This window comes from Chlorocebus sabaeus, chromosome 10 (assembly GCF_047675955.1).
Source record: "Chlorocebus sabaeus isolate Y175 chromosome 10, mChlSab1.0.hap1, whole genome shotgun sequence".
NCBI lineage: Eukaryota > Metazoa > Chordata > Mammalia > Primates > Cercopithecidae > Chlorocebus > Chlorocebus sabaeus.
Window position 1 is genome coordinate 105,444,375 of NC_132913.1, and position 25,768 is coordinate 105,470,142.

The 25,768-nt window shown below is 53.7% G+C and overlaps 1 protein-coding gene and 1 long non-coding RNA gene across 5 annotated transcripts in view; one reads left to right on the forward strand and one right to left on the reverse strand.

Annotated features, from left to right (window-relative positions):
- TNS1 (tensin 1) overlaps positions 1-25,768 on the reverse strand; it is a 205,141-nt gene that overhangs the window by 179,133 nt on the left and 240 nt on the right. For all 3 annotated transcript variants that reach the window (XM_073020067.1, XM_073020066.1, XM_073020063.1), the window contains 2 exons: positions 13,865-13,979; positions 1,161-1,198 (listed from right to left, as the gene is read on the reverse strand). In XM_073020067.1, coding sequence (XP_072876168.1) covers positions 1,161-1,198; positions 13,865-13,979 — 153 coding nt within the window. Of the gene's footprint in view, positions 1-1,160; positions 1,199-13,864; positions 13,980-25,768 lie in introns of those variants that run through there.
- Positions 1,141-25,592, forward strand: LOC103217846 (uncharacterized). Of its 2 annotated transcripts, none has more exons than XR_012094317.1 (3): positions 1,141-1,240; positions 9,681-9,779; positions 20,754-25,592. It is a non-coding gene; the product is annotated as an uncharacterized lncRNA (long non-coding RNA). The 2 variants fall into 2 exon arrangements; XR_491292.3 differs by having other exon boundaries at positions 20,867-25,592.

Genomic DNA, 25,768 nt, shown 5'->3' on the forward strand with positions numbered 1-25,768 from the left:
CACTGGGCTGGGCACTTCACATACATTATCTCATTGAATTCTCATAACAACTTTATGAGGTAGGCTTCTTATTCCCATATCCTTGAGGATGAAACAGAGGCTCACAGAGGTACATAACTTGCCCAAGGCCACCCAGCTAATAAGAAGCAAAACATGAAATGCACCAGATACAAGTCCCCAACTGCTCAATGAATGCTCCTTTTGGAAGCATCTTCTTCTACTCCCTGAACTCCTTGAAAGATCAAATATGAAGAGCAAACGCAGGGAGTGAAAAGGCAAGGAGGGTTACAAGCAAGGATGGGAGAAGGTGCAGACATTTTTTGCAAGGGAAAGGCAAGGAATGCCGTTTCCACCCCCCGACAGAGCTGAGCCATTGGACAGAACCATTTCCTTCCCAAACTCATAACCCATCTTGGTGCGGATCCCCCACCCCCTGTTATTCCGAGAAGCTGATATATGACTCCTGGGTCCAAACCTCAGTGGATACATCAGGGGCTGAGCCAGCCTGGCCAACCAGGGCCCAGCAATCCCTCCAGTCTTCTTGCCTCAGTTTCCCTCTCCCACCAAGACCAGCCAGGAAATACTCACGGGGAAACTGAGGACCAAAAGGAGACCTGGCCAATAAAGAGGAAGGGACAGTCTCTCAGGGGGTTCCAGACCAACCAATCCTGACCCCCGACCTCATTCTCCATTTAGGCCACCCACCCGCTTCTCCTGCCCTGGGGGTCCTGTGGCTGTGAACACTGAGGTTTTCTAGTTGGCCAAATTGGGCCAACTGGGGCTTCGCGCGGCCCGGGGTAACTGAAATGGATCCCCTCCCCCTTCCCCTCTCCCCCTTGAGAACTAGCAGAAACACCTTGAAAGGCCGCTCCCTCGGAGCTCGGTCCCCACCAGACACCCCCAGTAACCGCCCAGATTGCGCGCCGCGCCCCCAACTCACATCCCCCGACTCCCCAGCCTGCCCCTGCCCCCGCCCCCGGGCCTTCGCCTTCACCTTGACCTGCGCCCGCTCCCAGGCCCAGGCGCTTTGCATAAACAAAGAGAGGAGGAGGGACGCCCCGGGCACCGCCCCCACCCCGCCGGCGCCCCCGCTCCAGTCTGGGACCCCGAGCCAGGCCTGTCCCAAGTCCTCCCGGGCCCGCCAGCCCGCGGCCCCTTACCTTGGCCTGGCATTTCCGATGACAGGAGAAGCTGCAGACTGCAAGAGGGCGAGACACAGAAAGAAAGTTTTAGCCGCGAGGTATGAAATGGAAACTCCGCGAAATCTCCTCCCACCCCAGCCCGCAATCCGCGCTCGGGAGGGAAGGAGGGAAGGAGGGACGGAGGGAAGGAGAGAGGGAGAGAGGGAGAGAGGGAGGGGACGGAGGGGAGCGGCTGCCGGGCCTGCGGGGCGGGAGCGCCCGGGACTGCGGACCCGCGGCCGGGGAGGCAGGGGGCTCCCAGCGCCAGAGCCTCTCCGGGTGCGGGAAGGTGGGGGGAGCAAGGGGGAGTCCCCCACTGGACCCCTGCCAGGGGCAGAGGTAGCCCGGACCCGGGCCCCACGCCAGCCCCACCAAGGAATAAGGGGGGCCTTCTCGCCTTACACACACACCAGGCAAGCAGACGACATCGCAAACCACAATCACACTTACTCTGACCCAGAGGCAGACACACAGACCCAATTCAGAATCCAGGGGAGGGTCCACGCCTATACACATTACACCCACACACACACACTCACCCAGAACCACTCCCACCCATCCATACATACATCCGTGCACACACACACAGCGTCACACACAGATTCATCCAAGAAGACCCCTGACCCAGGGCACCAACACACACAATTTTGTGGGACACCCTTAGATGCAGCCTGACACAGATTTGTGAATACAGACATGTGAACAGATGCTCACATAAACTTCATGTGCATGACTTGAAACACATGCACATACACACACACACACACACACACACAGGACTTGCTCTTCTTCCTATTACCAGAAGCTGGAATCAAATTTCCTATAAGGTTCCCAAAGCCTGGAATGTCCCCAGCCCTGCTGCCCCACCCTCCAGGGCTCTGGGACTCCACCAAGGGATTTGGTGACCTCCCTGCAGATCTCATGGGTGGGTGAGGGGTCTCCTGGGTTCTGCACTGCTTTGGGTCTTGTTGGCTGCCCAGGACCTGCTAAGGCTGGGGGGTTAGGAACTCTGGTTAGAGAAATGGGGAGGGCGAGGTAGGGGAGTGCCCTGACTCCAAATCCTCACAGCCACAGCCCAGGACCACAGCCTTCCACCTCCTTCTCCTAGATCAACTGCACCCCACCCCCTTCCAGCTTTGAACCAGCCTGATTCTCAGCAGAGGGCAGAAAGGGAGGTTGAGGCACAGACGAGGACCAAGAGCAGCCCAAAGAGGCTCCGGGGTTCCCCACACTAGGCTTCTTCTGGTTTGTCTGAGGCAGAAGGGGCTGGGAATGGGGAAGAGGGAGAAGCTGGGAGGCACACTGGGTGGTGCCTGGAAAGGGACCTTGGCCACTGTCCCTAACATGGGATCTTCTCTCAGAACCTAGTCCTGGCCCAGCCCAGGCCTGTGACTCACCGGTGCTGAGCAAAGCTTTCCTGACCCCACCAGCCACCCAACCCAGCTCAGGGACATCTCCACCCTGGCCACAGCAGGACATACTCCCCGCTCAGCCACACAAGCGTTACCATCCCTCTGACCTTTCTGCTTCTCCCTCTCCCTCAGCACCCCCACCAGCCCGGGTAGCAACTCCCTCCCTTCGCAAAGGTGCTCCCTTTTGGACACCAGCAGCCTCTCCTGCCCCACCCCATCCAAATAGAGGAAACTTCCCCTTTGTGGGTCTGACAATGTATGCTCCTTTCTGGGGGACCTGCCTCTCTCTCTCTCCTACACACACACACACACACACACACAGAGAGAGAGAGAGAGAGAGAGAGAAGGAGAAGGAGAAGGAGAAGGAGAAGGAGAAGGAGAAGGAGAGAGGGAGGGAGGGAGGGAGGGAGGGAGGAAGGAAGGAAGGAAGGAAGGAAGGAAGGAAGGAAGGAAGGAAGGAAGGAAGGAAGGGAGGGAGGGAGGGAGGGAGGGAGGAAGGAAGGAAGGAAGGAAGGAAGGAAACAAAGGGAGGGAGGGAAGGAAGGAGGAGCCTGGTACACAGGCGAGGCTTAATTAATGTTTGCTGAGTTGGACCTGTCTGAAAGATCTCTCCTGAGGTTTACACGCACCTCCATTTAGTCATGTCCCCCCCACTCTCAGATCATTCCTGAGCTGTAGACCGCCACCTCAACGTCTCATGTCCAACCAAAAAGGAGTTTCTAAGTATCCACCCAGTCTAGACATGAGGGACACAATAGGGGCCGGACTCCACCTCCCTCCAGCATGCTCCACACTCTGACAGTTCCCAGAGTGCCTCAGGGCCTTGGCACTTGCTGTGTCAGCTGCCTGGAACACTCCCCCTCACCCCAGCACCCCATCGTTCCCTGGACCGAATCCCTCTTATCCTTCAGGAATCCACCCAAAGTCATCTCCTCAAGGAGGCCTCCCCTGACCACGCAAATTAGAGTAGCTTTCCAATTATTCTTTTTCAGCACCCTGGTTATTTTCTAAAGTTGCCCTGGGTAACTTCTCTCTAGTCTATCTCCCCACACTACACTCGGGAGGGCAGGGAGCATGCCTTTCTCCTTCGTACCGTAGCCCCAGCAGCTAGAACAGTGTCTGCTTCAGGCCCACGAGACCATACAGCATCTTTGTGCAAACTAGAAGGAGGCCCACCCTCTGGGCAGACCAGCCCCGGGGACACACAGCTGGGTTCATGCACAGTGTCTTTGTGGAAATGGTGAGAAGGTGCCCTTTCTCCAGGCAGATCGGCCCTGTGCCAAGATGCATGGCTTGGTAGGCAAAGGGTGGGCTGACTCCTGTGCTGTCTCGGGTAGGCACCCTTGGCAGCACATGGCCTGCATGACTGTACAGGGCAGCCCTGCCTGTCACACAGTGGGCACACACTCAGCAAATGCCCCCAAGTGAGGAAGCAAACGGAGAAATCATCAGGTAATTGCAATACGCTATGCTGAGTGCTTCCTGCACACTGGAATGCAGAAAGCTTGTCCTTGGCAGCTCTACAGAGGAGAACGAGGGAAGACCACCCCCACTCCAGCTCCCAGCCCAGAAGACAAAAGCTTAGCAAACTGAAAGCAAGTGGCAGATGCCAAGCAGGGCAGGCTTGGCCAAGCCCCCATGAATGGATATTGACACCTGCAGAAGCATCTGCCTCCAACACCAAGGAGGCCCGCTTGCTGAGTTTCCTCCAGGGAAGCCCCCTATGCATGCCTGTCCACCTATCTCACATCTCCTAACGGACAGTATGTCCTCCTCTCTAACTTGCATCCCTCTTGCTGTAATCTCAAGTTTGAGCCTGCCAGTCTGCTGGCCTCTCACTTTCAGATCGATGAAATATTCAGATGGGTTACAAAAAGGGAAACTGTGGCAACCAGCCTCGCAGGTAGCTGCCAATATTTCTTGCCTCTGCTACTCATACCCTTCTGGAGTCCCCTCCACACTAAATAGGGCTGATTTATATAATCAGTCAGATATTATAGAAATGACAGTGTGTGACTTCTGAGGCTTTTCCATAAAAGACACTTCGACTTCAGCCTTGGTCTGTTGGATCATTTGCTCTGGGCCAGTGACCATGTCATGAGAACACTCAAGCAGCCCTATGGAGAGAGCCATGTGGTGAGGGGCTGAGGCCTCCTGCCAATAGCCAGCCCCAGCTTGACAACATTAAGTGAGCCATGTGGTAACTGGATCCTCCAGCCCCAGTCAGGCCTTCAGATGAATACGGCCCCAGTGGCATCTTGACTGCACCTTTATAAGACACTCTGAGCCAGAACCACCCACCCAGCCAAGTCACTCATGAATTCCTGAGCCGTGGAAAACATGTGGAATAATAATTTTGATTTTTTTCTTTTTTCTTTTTTTCTTTTTTTTTTTTTTTTTAAGACATGGTCTTGCACTGCTCTGTCACCCAGGCTAGAGTGCAGTGGCACAATCTCAGTTCACTGCAAGCTCCATCTACCAGACTCAAGTGATCCTCCCACTTCAGCCTCCTAAGCAGCTAGGACTATAGGCATGTGCCACCATGCCCTGCTAATTCTTGCATTTTTTGTAGAGAGGGGGTTTTGCCATTTGTCCAGGCTGGTCTCGAACGCCTGAGCTCGAGCAATCCTCCTGCCTAGGCTTCCAAAAGTGTTAGGATTACAGGAGTGAACTATGGTACCCAGTCTGTATTTATTTTAAACCACTAAGTTTATGGGTGATTTTTTATGCAGTACTGGATCACTGATATCAGAACACAAGACCCATCAGAATGCAAGAGCCAAAGGTAGCAGATGCTGGGAACCAAGGCCAGAGGCCATCTTCTGGGTCCTACCTTGCCCCTTGGTGCCTGCAAACCCTCGCTTTAACTCCTTCCTCACTTCCCTTACCCTACCAAGTAATTAGTCATTGTGTTCCAGAAAGTAACTCTTAAGAGGCTAATGTATTCTGTAACAGCCCAACTAAGACACCCCCCACCTACCCCTTCCTCCCTTCAACAGAGAAAGGGAAAAACCCAGTTTCCAACCCTGGGAACATCAGATACTGCTGGGGAGACAGCCAGTTTATGAGTGACAGGGACCAGTCTGTGAGTGACAGGGATGCTCACTCCACAGGTACTATTTCTCATCAGAAGGATGGGGACACGTAGGGAGGAACAAAAGCAGGAAAACCCCAGCCTTCTCCTCTCCTGAATCCTCCACAGAGACACATGTCAGGATGGGCCCCACCTGAGCAGATCATGACCTCCCAGCTCCTACAGAAGGCCCCGAAATTACAAACTCACCCATGCACCCTCCTGAACCAGTGACCCTGTCCAACCAGAGCTCCATGGAGCCCCAGGAGCCCCATCTCTGCCACAATGTCAGCACTGCCCCTGCACAGCAGGGCCCAGTGGTGGCCTGAAAGGAAGCAGAAAGCCCCTTAGTGGAAAGGGACCCTTAGATTACTCTGCCGGGGTGAAGAACTGCACCCCCAGTCCTTGACCCCAGCTCCCGCCCCAGCTGGGCTGCCGGTACTCTGTCCTGGGGTTGCTTCCTGCCTCTCAGGAACACAGGAAGCCAACATTGTTGGGATCTAAATGGCCTTTTCCTCCTGGACTTGGGTCGGAAAATGAGCACATAGCCTCAGTGTGCACCTGACCCCGGCGATAACCACTCGCATGCCTGGTCCAGTTTCAGCTCCTTCCCTGGCCGGCACAGAGCCACAGGCCTGGCCACCTGCCTGCTCACCGGTCACTCAGCCTGCCCTGCTGGTTCATCTCCACGGCCTGGGCTGGAGGCGTGGGGTAGCTAATTTAATGAGTCAACTTATATAGGCCATGGTACTTAGATATTTGGTGAAACATTGTTCTGGATGTTTCTGAGCAAGTTGGTTGGTTTTTATTTCTTAGATGAGATTCACATTTAAATCAGCAAACTTTCAGTAAAGCACATGACCCTCCATAATTTGAGTGAGCCTCATCCAATCAGTTGAAGGCCTTAATAAATAAGACCGACCTCCTCAAGCAAGAAGGAATTCTGCCAGCACACGGCTCTGGACTCGAACTACAATAGGAAGGGGTACCCCGCCTGCCAACCTACCTTGCAGATTTTGAACCTGCCACAGCTCCACAATCACGTGAGACAATTCCTTAAATAAATCTCTATCTTTTTTTCTACACACATCCTGTTGGTTCTGTTTCTGCAGAGAACCCTGACTGAGACAAGGTGTCTCAGGGGATGGTCAGGGGACATGGTGTGGCTCTGAAGAAAGAACGGGAAGAAACCTTCCAGATCAAGCTTGTCCAGCCTGCAGCCTGCAGGCCACATGTGGCTCAGGATGGCTTTGAATGTGGCCCAACACAAATTCGTAAACTTTCCTAAAATATTATGAGATTTTTTTTTTTTTGCAAGGCAGGGGGGCATATAAGATGGTTTCTTATATGCACCCAACTCTTTCTTTCTTCTTTTTAGTCTTTCTTTCTGAGACAGGGTCTCGATCTGTCACCCAGGCTGGAGTACAGTGGTGTGCTCACAGCTCACTGTAGCCTCGACCTCCCCAGGCTCAAGTGGTCCTCCCACCTCAGCCTCTGGAATAGCTGGGACTACAGGTGTGCACCACCACACCCAGCTATTTTATTTTTTTATTTTGTGTAAAGATGGGGTCCTGCTATGTTGCCCAGGCTGGTATCGAACTCCTGGGCTCAAGTGATCCTCCCACCTCGGCCTCCTTCTTTTTCCCCCCACCAAGATAGAGTCTTGCTCTGTCACCCAGGCTGGAGTGCACTGGCGTGATCTCAGCTCACTGCAACCTCCACCTCCCGGGTTCAAGCAATTCTCCTGCCTCAGCCTCCCAAGTAGCTGGGATTACAGGTGCTCGCCACCATACCTGGCTAAGTTTTTTGTATCTCTAAGTAGAGAAGGGGTTTCACCATGTTGGCAAGGCTAGTCTCGAAGTCCTGATCTCATGATCCACCCACCTTGGCCTCCCAAAGTGCTGGGATTACAGGTGTGAGCCACCGCACCTGGCCCCATTATGAGATTTTTTTTTTGCGTGTGTGTGTGTGTGTGTGTTTTAGCTCATCAGCTATGGTTAGTGTTAGTGTACTTTACGTGTGACCCAAGACAATTCTTTTCCCAATGGGCCGCAGGGAAGCCAAAAGACTGGACACCCTGTTCTAGACTATCCCATCCAGTAGTGTTCAGACTTTTATCTTTTATTTTTACAGCCAAATTCCTCAAGCAGATGGCTATGTGGAATCACAATGACTCTAGTTAAGATTCACTGAATGCAGCCGGGCGCGGTGGCTCACGCCTGTACTCCCAGCATTTTGGGAGGCCGAGGCAGGCGAATCACAAGGTCAGGAGATCGAGACCATCCTGGCTAACACGGCGAAACCCCGTCTCTATTAAAACTACCAAAAATTAGCCGGGCGTGGTGGCTGGTGCCTGTAGTCCCAGCTACTCAGGAGGCTGAGGCAGGAGAATTGTTTGAACCCGGGAGGCGGAGCTTGCAGTGAGCTGAGATCGTGCCACTGCACTCCAGCCTGGGCGACAGAGAAAAAAAAAGAAAAAAAGAAAAATAAAGATTCACTGAATGCTTGCTATATATCAGGCTGTTTGGAGTCCAACATATATAATCTCACTTAATCCCGTAGTAACCTGATGAGGGAGGTACTGCTGTTTGTCACTTTTTTTTTTTTTATTTTTTTTTTCTTGAGACGTAGTTTCACTCTTGTTGCCCAGGCTGGAATGCAGTGGCGCAATCTTGGCTCACCACAACCTCCACCTCACAGGTTCAAGTGATTCTCCTGCCTCAGCCTCCCAAGCAGCTGGGATTACAGGCACGTGCCACCATGCCCAGCTAATTTGGTATTTTTTTTTTAGTAGAGATGGAGTTTCTTCATGTTGGTCAAGCTGGTCTCGAATTCCCAACCTCAGGTGATCCGCCCCCCTCAGCCTCCCAAAGTGCTGGGATTACAGGCGTGATCCACCACGCCCAACCTTTGTCCCATCTTAAAGTTAAAGAAACTGAAGCTGAGAGGGGTGAGCAATCAGCCCAAGTTCTCACTACTAAGGCTCAGAGCGGGGATTTGAATCAGGTTATCTAAGTCAAGGGCGGGATCACTACAGGATCCTGCCTCCTTACGGATTTAACTCCTAAAACCAGAGCTTCTCTGACTGTAGGTCACTTCTCTGAGGTGGGCAGGGGTCCCAGAGCCCTGACCCCTTAAGACTCCCTTGGATTCATCTCTTTCTTACCCTCTTTGGCCCCTAAAGCTCCTCCAAAAACCTTACAGCTCCTTCAGAACACAGTTTAGAGCCTCTAATCTAGTCTCACCTCCTCATTTAGAGAAAAGAGAAAGCCAGACCCAGAGAGGTTAAACATCTCACCTGAGGTCACACAGCCAGGTGGTATTAATAGCAAGCCAGGGCTAGACACCCAGGGTCTTCCCACCCTACCAGGCTACCTCTGGTGGTTCCAAGGAGGCCCTCAGACACAGGGCGGAAGCTGGGTTCCCCAGTGAAGTAACAGGGAGAAAGAGTTCCTAGAAACAAGGTTTCCCCAAATCCAGTGGGTGCCGACTTCTGCATAGGCTTGTCCCGTTAAAGGATGGATCATCTTTCCAGGTGCATCCTGCCCTAAGGAAACTACAGGTGACTGTCACCCCTTCCAGGCTCACCAGAAGCACTGAGAATGGAAGTTATCCAAGTCTGGGCCCAGATCAGGCCCTGATGGCAGCCCTCAGGCTGCTGAGCCACCATCCTGGTCTCTTCCTGTGGGTTTCGGCCTGGTGGGAGGTAGAGCCCCTGAGCAAAGCTCTGAGTCCACACAGCCTCCCCCTGGGGCCCCAAGTACAAATGGACTCCCATAGAGCACTTCCCTAGGGACCTGTGGGAAGCCGACTATTTGGACTGAGGAACTCCTACACATCCCTCAAGACCCAATCTGCACATGCCTTCCCTGCTGAAGCCTGACAAGAACGTCTCTACTGAGTCAGAGACGGCCCTCCACACACACAGACACACACACACACACACACACACACACACCTGTGTCAGCTTTGGCACCATGCTCCATGATTGTCTGACTGTGTCTGTCTTCCCAGGTAAGGGGCTGGCTGTCAGCACCAGGACCCGGCAAAGCATCTGACCCAGAGGACGGCTCAGTTCATGATTGCCAGATGGCTGCATGGAGCGCGGAGGAGGTGAGCAGCAGCCTGCGTAGAGGGAGCTACCCTACCTCTGCAGACTCCAACCAGGGAGTTTTCCAGGCCCTCCCACTGTCAGGGCCTCAGCAGGTATTCTTAGTCCAGCTCCCTTAATCATAGATGAGAAAACTGAGGCCTGAGCTATTAATTGACTTATCCAAGATCACAGAGGCTGTGAGAAGCAGGGCCAGAAATAGAGCCCGGGCCACTAACAACGCCCCTGCACCTGTTCTCCTGCCGTTGTCTCATCTGTCTCTGCATCTTTCACACGGAGCCTTTATCCCTAGCACAAGGACCTATCTTACAGGCACACAGAACCTCAATGCTCCTCACAGCAGCCCCCCAGAGACCCAGGACAGGGTTCATATGCAGGAGTCCGCAGGGGTTCACAGGTCCAGCGGAACCCCTTTGCCTGTACATCTATGACGCCTGCAGGTCCACCACCTTAGTTTCTTATCTGCCTTATTCATATTTGAGTCTTCCAGAACCAGGACCAGACCCCAGGTTCCTTTCCTCTCTTTCCCACTTCCTTCGGCCATATTACATCAAATGGGAAATGCAAGAGGGAGGGAAATGGAAGAGGAGCCCAAGCTATAGGTCCAGGCAACCAGAGGGAGACAGGCCAAACGCCCCACTGTCTCCAGATCTGAAAGAGCTTCCTCACTGCGCCCTGCCTCCAGCAGAAGTTTCTTCAATGTTGCAAGTCCCATGGAGACTGGGAATCCAGGGCCTTGACATTCCATGCACCCCACCCCACCTATCACCCTGAGCCACTCATCAAGAGAGTTGCCATGTTGTAGCCAAGACTTGAAGGCTGAGAGCAGAGCAGAACAAACCCATTGAGTCAGGCTCAGTGAACAGACATGAGCTGGAGTTTGGTCCACACGTGCCCCCTCAGACAGGGAAAAACCCGTACAACCACATCCGGTAGCCCTGGATGGGTGGATAAATGGATGGACGAGGGGACCTATCCACCTCATGCCATCATGAGCTCCTGACTCCAAAACACAGACAGTAGCTTCACTCCTGCATCTCCCAACAGTGAACCCAGTAGCCTTGGCCTCCTCCCAGGCCTGGTGATCGCAGTCCCCTTGCTGAGGCTGCACATGTGACCTATAGAACCAGGAGCCTGCTTCCCGTCTCCCTATCTGGGCCTGGCCCCTGCACCTTCCATGGCCCAGTCCTGACACCTGCTGGTCCTGCTACAGCATAGCCCTGGCTTTCTTCCCACCAAACTCCCCACCCTCCAGAGCCCAGCCAGAGCTGCCAAACCAGTCTGGCCACCCACCCTCCCCTCCAGTTCACACCAGCAGGGCCAGGCTGAGATTAGGTGAAACCAGGGACATGTCTTGCTCACCCTAGGAGCAAGCGGTGCTGTTCACATGAGGTCAAATCTTCTCCTCAACCCAAGCCCTCAGCCCAGGTCAGCTGGGGAATCTAGAGCCATGGAATGTGAGGGCCACCAGAGACTGCAGCCAGAGACATGCCCAAGGTCACACAGTGAATGCTGGCAGGACTTCCTTCTGCCCCCACCCCCAGGGGGCCTCGTATCACCATATTGGGAGTCCCTGAGGTGACAGGAAGACACTAGGGAAGGAAGAAACCATGGGGAAGGGCCAGAGGCTAATTTATGCATCCTTGCAGGGCAGGGTGGGGGGCTGTTTTGCAAACAAAATGCAAAACTTCACCCCTAGCACTTCTGTGACTTCTGCCCTGGCTCCAGCCCTAAACTGCCAGCAAGTCCCAGCCAGACCTCTTGGGAGGAGGGTGACACCACGTGGCTGATTTTGGTATTGCAAAAGTCCCAGTTGGCCACTTTGCCTCCCGCTGAGAGCACACATCTGAAAATCTCACTCTGGGCGCTCCGGGGTGCCTTGGCAAGCCATGTGACCACTCTCAGCCTCGGTTTCCTTCTTTGTAAAACGGGGATGACACCAGCACCTTCTGGGGGGTGTGAACATCAGATGAGGTCATGCCTGTGAGTGTTTGGTTTGTAGTAAGTGCTTTAGAGATTGGTCAGCGGGCTCTGAGGCCCAGCCTTCCAGCCTGCTGGGACTTTGACGTGGAGAGGGGGTCTAGAGAGAGGGGCCAGGGAGAGAAAGCTGCATGCGCAAAGGCTCCCGGCAAAAAGGGCACGGCCTGCCTGGCATGCCCAACATAGTGAGAGGTCATGTGAGGCGCCAGTGGTTTAACATGGAGTCAGGAGCAGAAGAACATGAGGTAGAGAGCTGGGCAAAGGCTGAGCCCACCAGGCCTGGCAGCTGCGGAAAGAAGTCTGTGCTCTGTCTTGGGGATTGTGAGGGAGCCCCAAAGGCTTTGAGCCAGGAGCTGACATAACTGGATTTATGTTTTTAAGTCCCACTGGAAGCTGGTGTGGAGGGTGGGTTGCTGAGAATAAGTTAGGAGACAGGAGAAGGCAAAGGTGAATCAGTCGCCCACATGAGAAATGACGACAGTGGAATTGGGAGGGGATGATGCCAAGAAGCTCGGGGACTCCAGCTGTCCTTGGGAGGCCCTGCAATTGGTGGGATGTGGGGGTGAAGGAGAGGGAGGCATCAGATGGGGCAACGGGGTGAGTGAAGGTGTCAGCCACTGATATTGGGTGCAGGGAGATCCTGCTGATTTCACTGTGTGATCTGGGGCAAGACCCAACTTTTCAGGCAATAATGACAGCCAAGCCCCAGGCCATTCCAGGAGCTCATGAAAATAGTGATTGAAAAGCCTGGCAGACAGCAAGTCCTCCACTGAGTCTGACTCAGGGCCTCTTAAAGTCACCTCTGAGCTGCCACAGGAGAGGGCTGGGGCATCCTTTCTTTGCAGAACTCCCAGTGCCAAGCACATGCCACCCACACGACTTCCACACACCAACCACATCCCATCCACACGCCTCAAAACACGTCAGTCACATGACCTCAATGCACCTGCCACAAACCCTCCACACAGCTTCTACATACAGACCACAAGTTATCCACACACCAACCACACACCCTCAGCACACATCATCCTCATGCCATCCACACACCAGCCACACACCCTCAGCACACATCATCCTCATGCCATCCACACACCAGCCACACACCCTCAGCACACATCATCCTCATGCCATCCACACACCAGCCACACACCCTCAGCATATACCATCCACACACCAGCCACACACCCTCAGCACACATCATCCACACGCCATCCACACACCAGCCACACACCCTCAGCATATACCATCCACACACCAGCCACACACCCTCAGCACACATCATCCACACGCCATCCACACACCAGCCACACACCCTCAGCATATACCATCCACACACCAGCCACACACCCTCAGCACACACCATCCACACACCAGCCACACACCCTCAGCATACATCATCCACACGCCATCCACACACCAGCCACACACCCTCAGCACACACCATCCACACACCAGCCACACACCCTCAGCATACATCATCCACACACCAGTCACACACCCTCAGCATACATCATCCACACGCCATCCACACACCAGCCACACACCCTCAGCACACACCATCCACACACCAGCCACACATCCTCAGCATACATCATCCACACGCCATCCACACACCAGCCACACACCCTCAGCACACACCATCCACACACCAGCCACACACCCTCAGCATACATCATCCACACGCCATCCACATACCAGCCACACACCCTCAGCATACATCATCCACACACCTTCCACACGCCATCCACACACCCTCAACACAACCTCCCCATGCCACCACATACTAATCATGCATCTTCCACATGCCACTCACATGCCACTCATATACCTTCTTCATGCCACTCACATGACACCCATATAGTTTCTTCATGCCATTCATCCTCATACAAGCATTCCATTTCCACGCCACCCTCCACCTGCCATGCCCACCACACCCACCCACATGCTTGTCATCCAGTGAGCTCAGCATCCTCCACCAGACAAGAACAAGGCATCAGGTTGGGACCCCAAGGATGTGTGCACAGCAGAGTCCCAGCCTGGCCCAGGCCCAGTCATCTCGTTCCCCTGATGGGTGCTCCCATCCCCCACAGCCCAGGCAGCTGCTCACCTTTGCAGGTGCAGCCTTCCTGGGTGATGACCTGGCGGCAGATCCCACAGGGCTTCACCTTCTTGAAGGTCTTCACCTTGAAGTGGTGTGTCTTGGGGGCCTCCAGATCCTCTGGCTGTGGGAGGAGAGGCACAGAGTCAGCCCTGGGTAGAAGGCTGGGGTCCTGGGGAAGGAGTAGAGGAACCTGGGGGAGAGGTAGGCAGAGACTGGGAAAAGGATGGCAAGAGCCCCTCAGGGTCCAGAGGAGGGAGGAGGTCCCAGGGACAGAGAAAGGTGTGGGGTGGCAGGACATTCATCCCAGACTCAGGTGGGGCCCGTGGCCTGAGTCCAGACAGCAGCTGGAGAGCTCAGCTTCCGGGACCTGCAGCCCCCACATGGCTTCCTACCTTGGCTTTTTTTCATTTATTACGAAGGCATGGCTCACACACAGCAGACTGCGCTCATTTTAAATGTATCGCTCAATACGTTCCACACATACACCCCACAGAGCCACCTCCCTGAAGATTCCCTCATGGCCTCGCCCATTCCTCTCCCCAAGGTTAATACTATTGTGGCTTCCATCACCAAAGAGTCACGGTGCCAGATTTTTAAACTTCCTCAAGATGAAATTATCCAGTGCATAGTCTTGCGTTTGGCTTCCTTCACACACCATGAGTCTGAGGTCCCTTTAGGTGGCTGCATCCAGCGCAGCTCCTCCTTTGTCCCTGCCGTGCGCCGTCCCATTGTGTAGATGCAGCAGGTTTACTTGTCTGCTCTACTGCTGATAGGCCTTCGCTTCTCTAACCCATGACCCCACAATGCCATTTCCCCTCATTCTCTCCCCATTCCACCCTCTCCACCATCCCCTGCCCCAGCCCAGAAGGCTTCTTCCATCTTTATTTTTATTTTCAATTCTTTGCATTATGAAAACACAGAGATGTGGCTATCCTTTTTAAATGACACCACCTCATGCATGAGAGGCAGGCTGGTGGCCCAAACCTTCCTCTCAGCCTGACTTACCATAAAGCCCTGGGTCAGTCGCCCCTCCACCACTACCACAGTTTCTCTCTCTGGATGGCACCACACCCCTGGAGCTCTGACAGTCTGTCCTTTGAAATCACATATGGGAACATGCTCTAAGATGCAGAGCCCTGCACAGACACTGCCCAGCTTGCAGGCCCCACGGTGGGGGATGGGTGCCCCTATTTGGAGGACTCCTCAGGGAAAGCATCCCCTGCTCCAGGCACTCACCCTGGGGTCTAACCTGATTCCCTTCCCAGCTGTAGCAGAAGGGAGCAAGACACAGACACCAGCAGCTCCCTCTCTCCCCTCTCCCAGGCACAGACCTCTCTGATACCCCTCCACACACATGTGCGCACACACAGAGACACGATCCCAGCCGTGCAGTGTGCGGAGCATGTGGGAGGAAAGTCCACTTGTTCCTGTTCCCCTCCTTGCACCTGCCCCAGAGCCCCCTGGGTCTGAAATAGAGGCTGGGGAGGAGGACTGTGAGTCCAGAGCAGGTATAATGACGGTGTCCTACACACAAGCCCACGTGTCTAGGACTCCTATCTGAAGACACTGCAGAGGTGAGTCCTGGGTGACAGAGACTAAGTCATAGAAACACAGAGAGAAAAACAGACAAAATGAGACTGAGTCAGAGGCAGAAAGCCAGAGAGGCAAAGAGGCAAAGGCATAGAGGGGCAGAGGGAAAGAGAAAAGGACAAGGGAGAGAGAGGGGTGCGGGAAGCAGACAGGACAGAGAGAGAGGAGCAACAGAGAGACAGAGAAGAAAGAAAGACCAAGATAAAGGCAGACAGAGAGAATGAGAGAGATGAGACAGAGACACGCAGAAACTAACAAGGGGGTCAGAGGCTCAAAGAGAGACAGAAGGACATGGGAGCTCCCAAAGGCCAAATCCAGGAAGATCAGAGCATCAAAATACTTGACGATAGGAATGGCTTATACGTGTGTATGCTGACAATCAGAAATTCAGTCATCGCCACATAACAACAGTGGTCCCATAAACTTATAATACTGTATTTTTACTGTCCCTTTTCTACATTTAGATATGTTTAGATATACAGTTCCCAGCTTACAGGGTTCAGTACAGTGACATGCTGTGCAGGGTTTTAGCCCAGGAGCTACAGGTTATACCGTACAGTAGCATAGGTGTGCAGTAGGCTGTACCATCTGGATATATAAAAGTACTCTCTATGTTTGCACAATGACAAAATCCCCCAACAACACATTTCTCAGAATGTATCCCCATTGTTAAGTGACTCATGACTGTAACTGAATAAACAAAGTTTGATAAGGCACAAGATATTTACATCATCTCCAAGCACCTCCCCACATCATACTTAGAAATTACAAAGAGGAAGAAAGTAACTTTTCCTGGCTTCCTCCACTTTAATCAAGTGATCAAACTTAGCATCATTCCAATGGTAATGGGATGATGGAGCCAAGCTCGGAGCATGGGTGCACTGAGAACAGACGCCACTTCTGCGATATCCCTGCCAGAAAGCCTCAACCTGAATCTAATCACGAGGAAACATCAGGCCAACCCAAACTAAGGGACGGCCTACACATTAAACGTCCTGGAATCTCCCAAAGTGACAAGGTCATGAAAATCAAGGAAAGGGTGAGGAGCTTTCCAGACTGAAGGCAGCAAAAAGACTTGACAACCAAAAGTAATGGCAGCTTCTGAACCAGGTTCTGTTGATGCCCACAGGACATCACTGGGACCACTGGCGGGACTTCCCTGGGTCTAGATTGAATGGTAGTAAGGTATCCATGTCAGTTTCCTGATTTTGATAGCGGGGCTGCTCAGGTAAGAGAGTCCTTGTAGAAAAATCAGGAAAGGTATTTAAGGGTGGTGGGACATCATGTCAGCAACTTACTCTCCGAGTTCTGGAGCGGAGAAATATTCTTTGCACTGTATTTTCAACCTTTCTGAAGTTGGTTAGAAATTCAGAGAGACAAGCAGAGACAGCAGGGGTGGGGGAGCAGAGACAAAAGCCCAGGCTAGAGGTGGGGACTGCTGAGGGTGGGGAGCTGGAGCCCAGCAGTGCCCCCTGGTGGCCATGGAGGCCTCTGCAGGGTAGATCCAGCCAGCCACCTCCTGGGTTCTGATATTCAAGAGAGCTGGGTTCTAGGAGCTTCGGTTGGGGCTGGGGTGAGGGTCGGGCAGGGTACTGCCCAGCTCTGGGCCTCACTCTGTGAACCCCATCCCACGAGAAGGGGAAGGTAGGTCCCTTCTATTCACCTGTCTCACCTCCCCTGGTTTCTGTCTCAGGCCTGGACTTGAGGGACTTCCCTTAGATTTTTGCCACAAACATGCCAGGGAGGGGGCCCTGGTCAGTGTCAACTGCAGCAGTCCAGGCCTGGGGTGGGGGGAGGTGCAGAGGGGGGACCTGGGATTCAGTTTAAGTGCTGTCTGGGGGAGGCAGAAAGGAAACCCTAAAGCCAGCTTTCCCGGTCCGACTCTGGCAATCCCCAAGCCTGTCTCTCCCACCCCACTAAGTCAGGCAAAGCCCATTGCCGCTTACCCGGCAAACTTCCCTCCCCGTGCCCCATATCCAGCCCTTTTCCCAAAGCCTAGGGATATAGGCCTTCTTCCCAAAGCACAGTTAGGGCAGCAGAGTCTCCCAGAAGACAGCCCTGGCAGCCCAATGACCCCATGAGTGGCATGTGCAGCCTTCCAGACCAGCTTCTCCCAGGGGCCCCAGTTTGCCTGCTCTGCCAGCGCAGCCCCAAGAAATCTGAGTTTACAAAATCTTTCACTCCTGGGGCCTGGAGGGCAGGGACAGGGCTTCAGGTCCATCTCTGGCCCCGCTCAGGCCTCTCTAAGCAGCCACGGGGGATGCTCCGGGACACTCCTGCCCCTCAGCCCTACTGGGTCCTGGCTGTGGCTGAGCGAGCACTGGGGGAGGAGTCTGGAGACCTGCCTTCTAGGCTCTGTGACATTGAGAATATCAGTGACCTTTCCTGAGCCTCACAGTCCCCAGATGAAAAATGAGGAGTTTGGACCAGACAGTCTGAGTGTAGAGAGAGGGGAAATGACACAACAGTCCCTTTGGAATGAAGCGACTGAAAGTGATGAGGGCGGGACTTGCGGATGATTCAGAGAGTGGAATGAATGAGGAGACATCACTCCTCCAAGGAGGAGGCTGTGAAGGGTGGAAGCTGTGAAGTCCCTCACTCTGTGGGAGCGAGGGACCAGCTCTGCCACCTCCAGGCAAGGGGCCCCAGGCTCTGCTGGCATCCACTTAGTTCCACTGTAAAACAGGGTCACTGAGGTGATCTTGTTAAAACAGTCATCCCATAGGTTTGATGTTCCCAGGATGCTAGAGGAGAAAATCTAGGGTCGGTTAGCTTTCTATCCTCAAATATATGAAGGAAGAGTCATTGTAAGTAGGCACCAGACGTCATCTGTGAAGTTCAGAAGGCAAAACCAAAACCAGTGGGCAGGCACTGCAAGAAGGCATAGTGAGACTCAGTGGGAAAAAAGAACTTAACAATCAGATGCTAAAATATGGGCTAAGAAGAAAAGCGGGGTGCCTGGTACCCATCCAGCCCTCCCCCCGGGTTGTTCTGCAGGTACAGGCAGAGGATGTAAACAAGCCCCATAAAGTGCAAAGTGCTGTTCAAGGGTAATGGCTTGTTATGACAACGATCGTCATTTTTCCTGACAAGTGGCAGACAGCCTCACGGAGCACACCCCGGGGCCCTTCCTTTGCTGGTTCCAAAGGAACCTACCTGGGGAAAACTCAGGGGCAGAAGGAGGCACAGCCACAGCTTGGAGCCGCCTGGTCTCTCCACACCCCCACCCCCCAACCCCCACCTCTCTCAAGAGCCAGGGCACAGAAAAGGGGAAGGCTCCAGCCTGTAAGTCCTTCTTCTCCTCCCTCCAAGCCCAGAGCTCTAGCCCCCCCTCTGCGGCCAGCCCGCCCAGCATCAGAGGGCTTTCGTGGCCCTCGGGGCTTCCTCTCCCTTCCCTCCCTCCATGCAGCCCAGCCTTCCTGCCCAGGCGGCCCAGCCGGAGGGGTGTGGCACATCTGGCTTGGACAGCCTTGGCGAGAGTCCTTGGCCCTGGGGTGGGAAAGTCTGTTTGTTGGTTCCTCCCTGCCCCGTGGGGGCAGAGCAGCAGTGAGGGTTGGGTGGTGATGAAAGGGGGTGATAGACCCCGGGGTTCCCAGCTCCTGAGCTCCTCCTACAAAACTGCCTCAGCGCTACCTTCCACAAGCCTTCCTGTGGCCAAAAAGCCCTGGATGATGTGGGGAGAGGGCTGGAGTCTGCAAGCCAGGGAAGGGGATCACCACACACAGGCCTAGGGCAGACCTGGGAGGTCAACTCCTCTCACATTCGCTCAGCCCACTAGCCATCCACTGCCCCATCCCCCCTCACCCTTAGGCTGGGAGGCCTGGTGGGCATCCAGCATCGTTTGTGTGAGAAAGGCTCAGATCCCCAGTGGGGCTTCAGGCTGGCTTCTGGGAGTCCCATGGGCACCTCAAATTCCAGCTTCCTCCAACCCCACTTCACCTTTACACACACACAAGTCCCCCACCCCCATGCCTAGCCATGTTCTTGGCCTGACCATGTTGTTGGTCGCCCCAAGTGGAAAGCTCTGAGTCACTCTCAACTCCTCCCTGCACCTCCCCCACCCCCAACTAACCAGTTGCCAAATCCTGTGAATTTTGCCTCCTAAACACTCATCATCCTGTGCTTTCTAATCCTACTGCCTCTGCCCTATATGAGGCCTTGGCACTTCTCCCCAGGGCTGTTGCAGCAGCCTCCTGGGCCCCAACACCAGGTCACTCCCACCCATAGCCCCTACACTACACAGCCTCTTAGGATCACAACTACAGCTCTGTAGGGTCTGGCACCTCCACTCACCCCAAATGTTGCCATGTCTTCCCATGTGTCCGGAATAAACCCTGCCCTCCCTGGAGCCAGCAGGGGAAGAAGTATTGGTCCCTACCCAGCCCACCCTGCCAGTCCCAATCCCCAGGATCCACTTCCTGACTCCCTGCCCTGTGTCCACCCAGGCTGCTCCACACTCCCCAGCCACCCGCCACCCCTCTGCACCTCTGAGCCTCTGGCCAGAATGCCCTTCCTCCCCTCTTTGCTTGTCTAGCTTCTAGACACCTTCAAGGGCCTGATTCAAACTTCATCCCCTCATCAGGGGTCTTCCCAGATACCCCTGGATCCCTGTCAGAATCCATTTCCTCACCCGCTGTCTCCTCATTTCAGTTTGAAAAGTGCAAAAGCTTTGGAAAAGATGAACACGTATGTTCCCTTTCCCTATGATCACACTCAGAAATTCAGCATCAGTACAATCCCGTTGTCTAATACAGTCATTCTACTGCCCCAAGAATGTCCATGAGAGCCGGGGCATTGTTTTCGTTTTCATTTTGGATTCAGGACGCAATCAGGATCCTGAACTGCCTTTAGTGGCTAAGTCTCTCATCCTTTAACCTAGGCACGTTATCCACCTCTCATTTTTCTTTCTGACACTGATGTTTTTAAAGGTTTCAGGGCAGATGTTTTGCAGAATGCTCCTCGATTTGGATTTTGGTCATTTCCTCACGCATCAGTGCAGACTAAGATTCTGGGGAGGAATATGATTACCTCGGTGTCCCCTGCTTTTCCCAGTCGCTCTTTCTTTGAGCCTCACCACAGTACTTGCTGCAGTCTAACGGCCCCTGCACTTGTTACCTGGGCAAATAGCTTAACTTGCTCTACCTCACTCTACTAATCTGTTCAATGGACCAATGACAGTCACCTCCCATAGGCTGTTGTGAGGATGAAATGAGATTGTGCTGTAAAGTCGGTGGAATGGGGCCTAGCGCATGGTGAGCGCTCAGCAGCAGTGAGCGATTCGTGTTGTCTTTTCTGTGTGCGTCAGACTACCCGCCAGGTAGACGTGTCAGACACACCTCTGCTCCGTGTCCTCCGCATCCAGCACAAGTCTGAAGAATCACATGGGTAAAGCTACTGCCTGGCCTCTGTTTTCTGTAGTGAAATCACACCCCATTCCCATGGACCTGCCCTCAGAAGAGAGAGAACGTGGGGCCACCCTCGCCACAAGCCAAGACACCAGGTGACCAGGTGCTGTCATCTTCTGGCTGAGATGCTCCTGGACTCCAATCACCGGGAATCGCCAAGGAAAGAAGGAAGGCAGACAGTGACATTTCCCCAGCACTTCCCAGGCCACTGCCCAAGAGCCTTTAACTCCTGACTCAGTCTCCTGAGCAAGATGAGTTCTCTCCATCAGGGTCTTTCTCTTTCTTTCTCTCTCTCTCTCTCTCTCTGTCTCTCCTGAGCGGGCTGAATTCTCTCCATCAGTGTCTGTCTGTCTCTCTCTCTCTCCTGAGCAAGATGAGTTCTCTCCATCAGTGTCTCTCTCTCTCTCCCCCCCCCCCCCGCCCTTCTTAATGCAGGTTGCCCACATTTCTGATGCATCAAGCCCATTTTCTGCACTGAAACAAAATCATGTCCTGGCATGGAAGGGTTCAGAGATGGGGCTAGTCTGAGACCCCATCAGTGGGGCCAGGTGCCCTAGTGAGGGATTGGAATGGACTTCCTCATTTAATCCTCACAATGATGCCCTACGCTGGAGTGAGGAACCTGCCCAGGGCCCTTCCTGCATGGCCCTGGGCCTTGCTCTGTTGCCAGGGCTGGAGTGCAGTGGTGTAATCATAGTTCACTGTAGCCTTGACCTCCCGGGCTCGAGTGATCCTTCCACATCAGCCTCCAAGTAGCTGGGACTACCAGCGCACACCACCATGCCTAGCTAGCTTATTTATTTTTCATACAGACGTGGTCTTACTGTCTGTGGTCGGGCTGATCTTGAACTTCTAGGCTCAGGCAATCCTCCCTCCTTGGCCTCCCAAAGTGCTGGGATCACAGGTATGACCACTGTGCCTGGCCAGACTCACCTGTAGATCTAGTTTAAAATTCATCTCCCAAGGAGTCTTTCCTGAGACCTCCTCCCCCAGTCCAGGTTAGGTCCCACTTACATCCCCCAGAGGTTCCCTCTTGGTAACACCCATCCTGCTTGCAATCATGTGCCTAATATGTGCAAGCAACTTGAAGAGAGCAGGCCCTCCCTCATAATCCGTGAAAAGGATGGAAAGGTGCATGGGGAGTGTAGTTAGAAAGCCAAATGACGGGATGCTTCCTCCATCACACGACTTCCCCAACACCATGCCCTGACCCTGGGCTGCCCACCACAGTCCTCTTCACTGATTTAGGGCTCATGCGTCATTCTTAGGGCTTGATTCTCACAGACCCCACATGCCCTGCCCCAAAGCATTCCCAGAATGGAGAACCCTGGCAGAGGATGCAGCAGATGGGGTTGGAGTCTCAACTCTGACTTGCCGGGTAGCCTTGAAAATGTGCCATCCTACAAGAAGCACTAACATTTATTGAGCTCTTATATGTGAGAGACACTTTTCTAAATGCGTGTGTGGATTAGCTCATTCAAAACCGAACAACCCTTTAGGTAGGTGGGGAAACTAAAGCACAGAGATGTGAAACTACTTGCCTATGGTCACACAGCTGTCAAGTGACAGGCCCACCCAGGATCCAACCCAGGCATTGCACTCTCGGCCAGCATGCTACACTTCCTTTCAACAGTGCAGAAAAAAAGGGCAGTGCTGCCCCCCAATCTTGTGCCTCACACATCACTTTGCAAAACTTTACAAAAGGAGAGTCTTATTTCAGACCCTGGCGATTCTCATGCAGCCCAGCCTACCTCCCAAACCCACAGTCAGGAGGCCCTTACAGGTCAACCAAACTAGAGAGAACAGAACGAATTCAGGACCAAAGCGACAGATTGGGGTCTGCATGGCTGGAATTGTGCACAAGGAATCCAGAGCTCATGAGGACCCTTCTGTCAAAAATGTGTGCTTAGCACTGGGCAGGACACCAACTCCAGGAAACAGAATACATTATCATCTGCAGCTGGATGTGGCCTTAGAGAATAGTGTCCAAGTTTCAGCGAGGTCCAGAAAAGTCGAGTAACCAGCTTGAGACCACTCAGCTTGCTCAGGGCAGGGCCAAAGCTGCACTTGACTCCCAGGCCCTGCCTGGTGGCTCTTTCAGCCTCACCCTGAGCCCCTTCCCTGTTCCTGAGCACAGAGCGAGCCCCTCCGGAAGGAAGGGCCTGTACCTCTAACTCCACCGCACAACATCAAAAAGCCTCAATTGCTAGCCATGCAATTATTTTCTAAATAAACCATACTTGAATATGTAATAGCAAATGGGCGCACTTGATGAGAAAATCAAGTTATGCATAATAAATAGCTCTGCTCCTCAGCTAATAAAGTGATTTTTATTCCTAGGGCTTGTTAAAACTACGCACTCCAGATACATTACTTCTTAGATGACACAGTTGCAGCTTTCCCTATACAGGAACATGTGAACCAATAGATGCAAGCACTCAGTCTAGGGCACAAGACCTATCTCTGACAGATCCTCCCTGAGGCCACCGACCCAGCCAGTTCCTGGCCTCAGAGTAGCTGGTCAGAGTCCCTGGGCAGTCAGGAGACACAGCCCAAGGAGTAGAGCCCTGTCCCATGACACCCTTCCCAGGGAGATCCTCCCCCAGCATCCATCCCCCAGGTCTGGGATACAGAGGATCCCAAGAACCAGGCAGGAGACTGTGGAATGGGAAAGGGGCCAGCATTTGCTGTATGCACCTACTGTATGCCTACATACCTGATCTTTTGACATCTATTGTCTCTTTCCCCACCCTAGTCATACAAGGAGTATATTATTCTCACCACTTTACAGATCAGAAAACTGAGGCTCATGAAGGGAACTGTTTTACCAAGCCTGCCCACACCAAATGATGGAAATAGGGTTTGAGCCTAGTCCTGTCTGGTGCCAGGACTGCTTCCTCTGTCCAGTTCCTACTGCCCCAGTCTCTGGCCCACCCTGGCCATGGGCATCACAGCCAGCCAAGAAAGAATGGGGACCAGGAGAGGAGAGGAAAAGGAGGCAGGGGAGGGACACAAGCTTTTCTAGTCAAAGACACTCAAGGCTGGGCATGGTGGCTCATGCCTGTAATCCCAGCACTTTGGGAGGCTGAGACGGGTGGATCACTTGAGGTCGGGAGTTCGAGACCAGCCTGGCCAACACGATGAAACCTCATCTCTACTAAAAATATAAAAATTAGCTGGGCATAGTGGCGCACACCTGTAGTCCCAGGTACTCGGGAGGCTGAGGCAAAAGAATTGCTTGAATCCAGGAGGTGGAGGTTATAGTGAGCCAAGATATTGCCACTGCACTCCAGCCTGAGCGACAGAGCAAGACTCCATCTCAATTTTTAAAAATGAATAAATAACAATAAAGACACTCAAGGAGACCTACAGCTGCCTTGGTCCCCAGACTTCCCCCTACTCTCAGGGAGGGTATAACACCCATAGAGCACTCTACCTGCCAGGCAGTGCCCTGGGGAATAGGATACAAAATCTCATCCCTACCTCTCTGCACCCCGTTTGTCTAAAATCCTCATTTCACCCATGGGGAAGCAGAGGCTCACTGGGATGAGGCACTTTTCCCAATATCAGTCAGCTGAAGGGGGCTATAGAGCCCTCTCTCCATTCATAGCAGCTCATCACCCCTGGACGTCTACCTGCCCTCCTTCTTGTGTCACCCCTGGACGTCTACCTGCCCTCCTTCTTGCTGCAGATCTCCCTCCTGCCTACCTCTGTCCTCAGCACAGAGACGAACCTGGCCAAGGCTCCCATTTTCCAGATGTCAACACCAGCCCAGTAAACCACAAATGCATCCTGTGTGCAGGCCTCCGCAGTCACTCTCAATCTATTAATCCAACCCATCCCAGCACCCTGGCCCAACATGCCACCCAAACCTCCTCATTCCAGGCCCCTCCACAACCCTTTCTTTCTTTGCCCAGAGGATACCTGGCTGCCCAAGTTTGTGTTCCCACAACTGACCCCAGCATGGGCTTGCCTGGGCCAAGAGGGCCCTCCCAAGGAGTGGCCAGAACAAGGAAAGGGACAGGAAAGGCCACATCTGGATCACAGTCCTGAAGCCCCCTCCCCCAAACCAGTCATCACTCTCTCAGAGCCCAACAGTAACCTCAGCCAGGGACGACTTCCTCGCCCTCCTGACCCCATGCATGCCTTTGCCTAGCCAAGACAGTCCCACAGGAGCCCCTCTGAGGAAGGGATCCTCTCCTCCTCTGACCCCCAGCCCTTCTGCAGCAGGCAGCCCTCTCCCATCCCCCTTTTCCCAGGAGCCTCAGCCTAGGTCTGGCCTTAAGACTTTTAACCTTCACCACATGGCCCCCAGGCCTCTCTGCTGGCCCCCCAGGCATCCCCATCCTGGGACCCACCTTCTTGAACCTGGGGCCAAGAAAGAATGGGGGAAGAGCAGGCCATGGCTCCCTTCTCTGGGATGGGGAAGTCTTGGTAGCAGGGGAGAGCTATGGAGGAAGGGATGGCAGTGGGTAGAAGCTGAAACTGGGTGTAGAAGGAATAAAGGGGATGGAATCTGAGAATTCTCCCCCAGTCCAGCTCTTCCAGACTTAATATTCAGGGCTACTATTCTCTGCTCCCCAGCCCCACCACTGCCTCCTCCTCAAGCTCTTGGGCTCAGCAAGTGAGTGGGGGGCGGTGAAGAATTTTCGCCCCATTATGGGATGTGAGTTAGGGGGAAAGGCTCTAAAGAGAAGCAAACTTCTCCATGGCTTCCTTCCACTTACAGCTCTGGGACTCCACTGGGGGGCGGGGAGGTGGGACAGGGGATGTACTGACCCGGGTCCCTGGGCCTGGGCCCTGTTGGTGGGGAAAGTCTTCCGGCTGAGGGTTGCTCAAGTCAGTCTGTCCTTCTGTAGGTCAGAGACAGAAAGGCCCCTCCTTCAAGACTGACACCCCCCACCCCAGGCTCTCA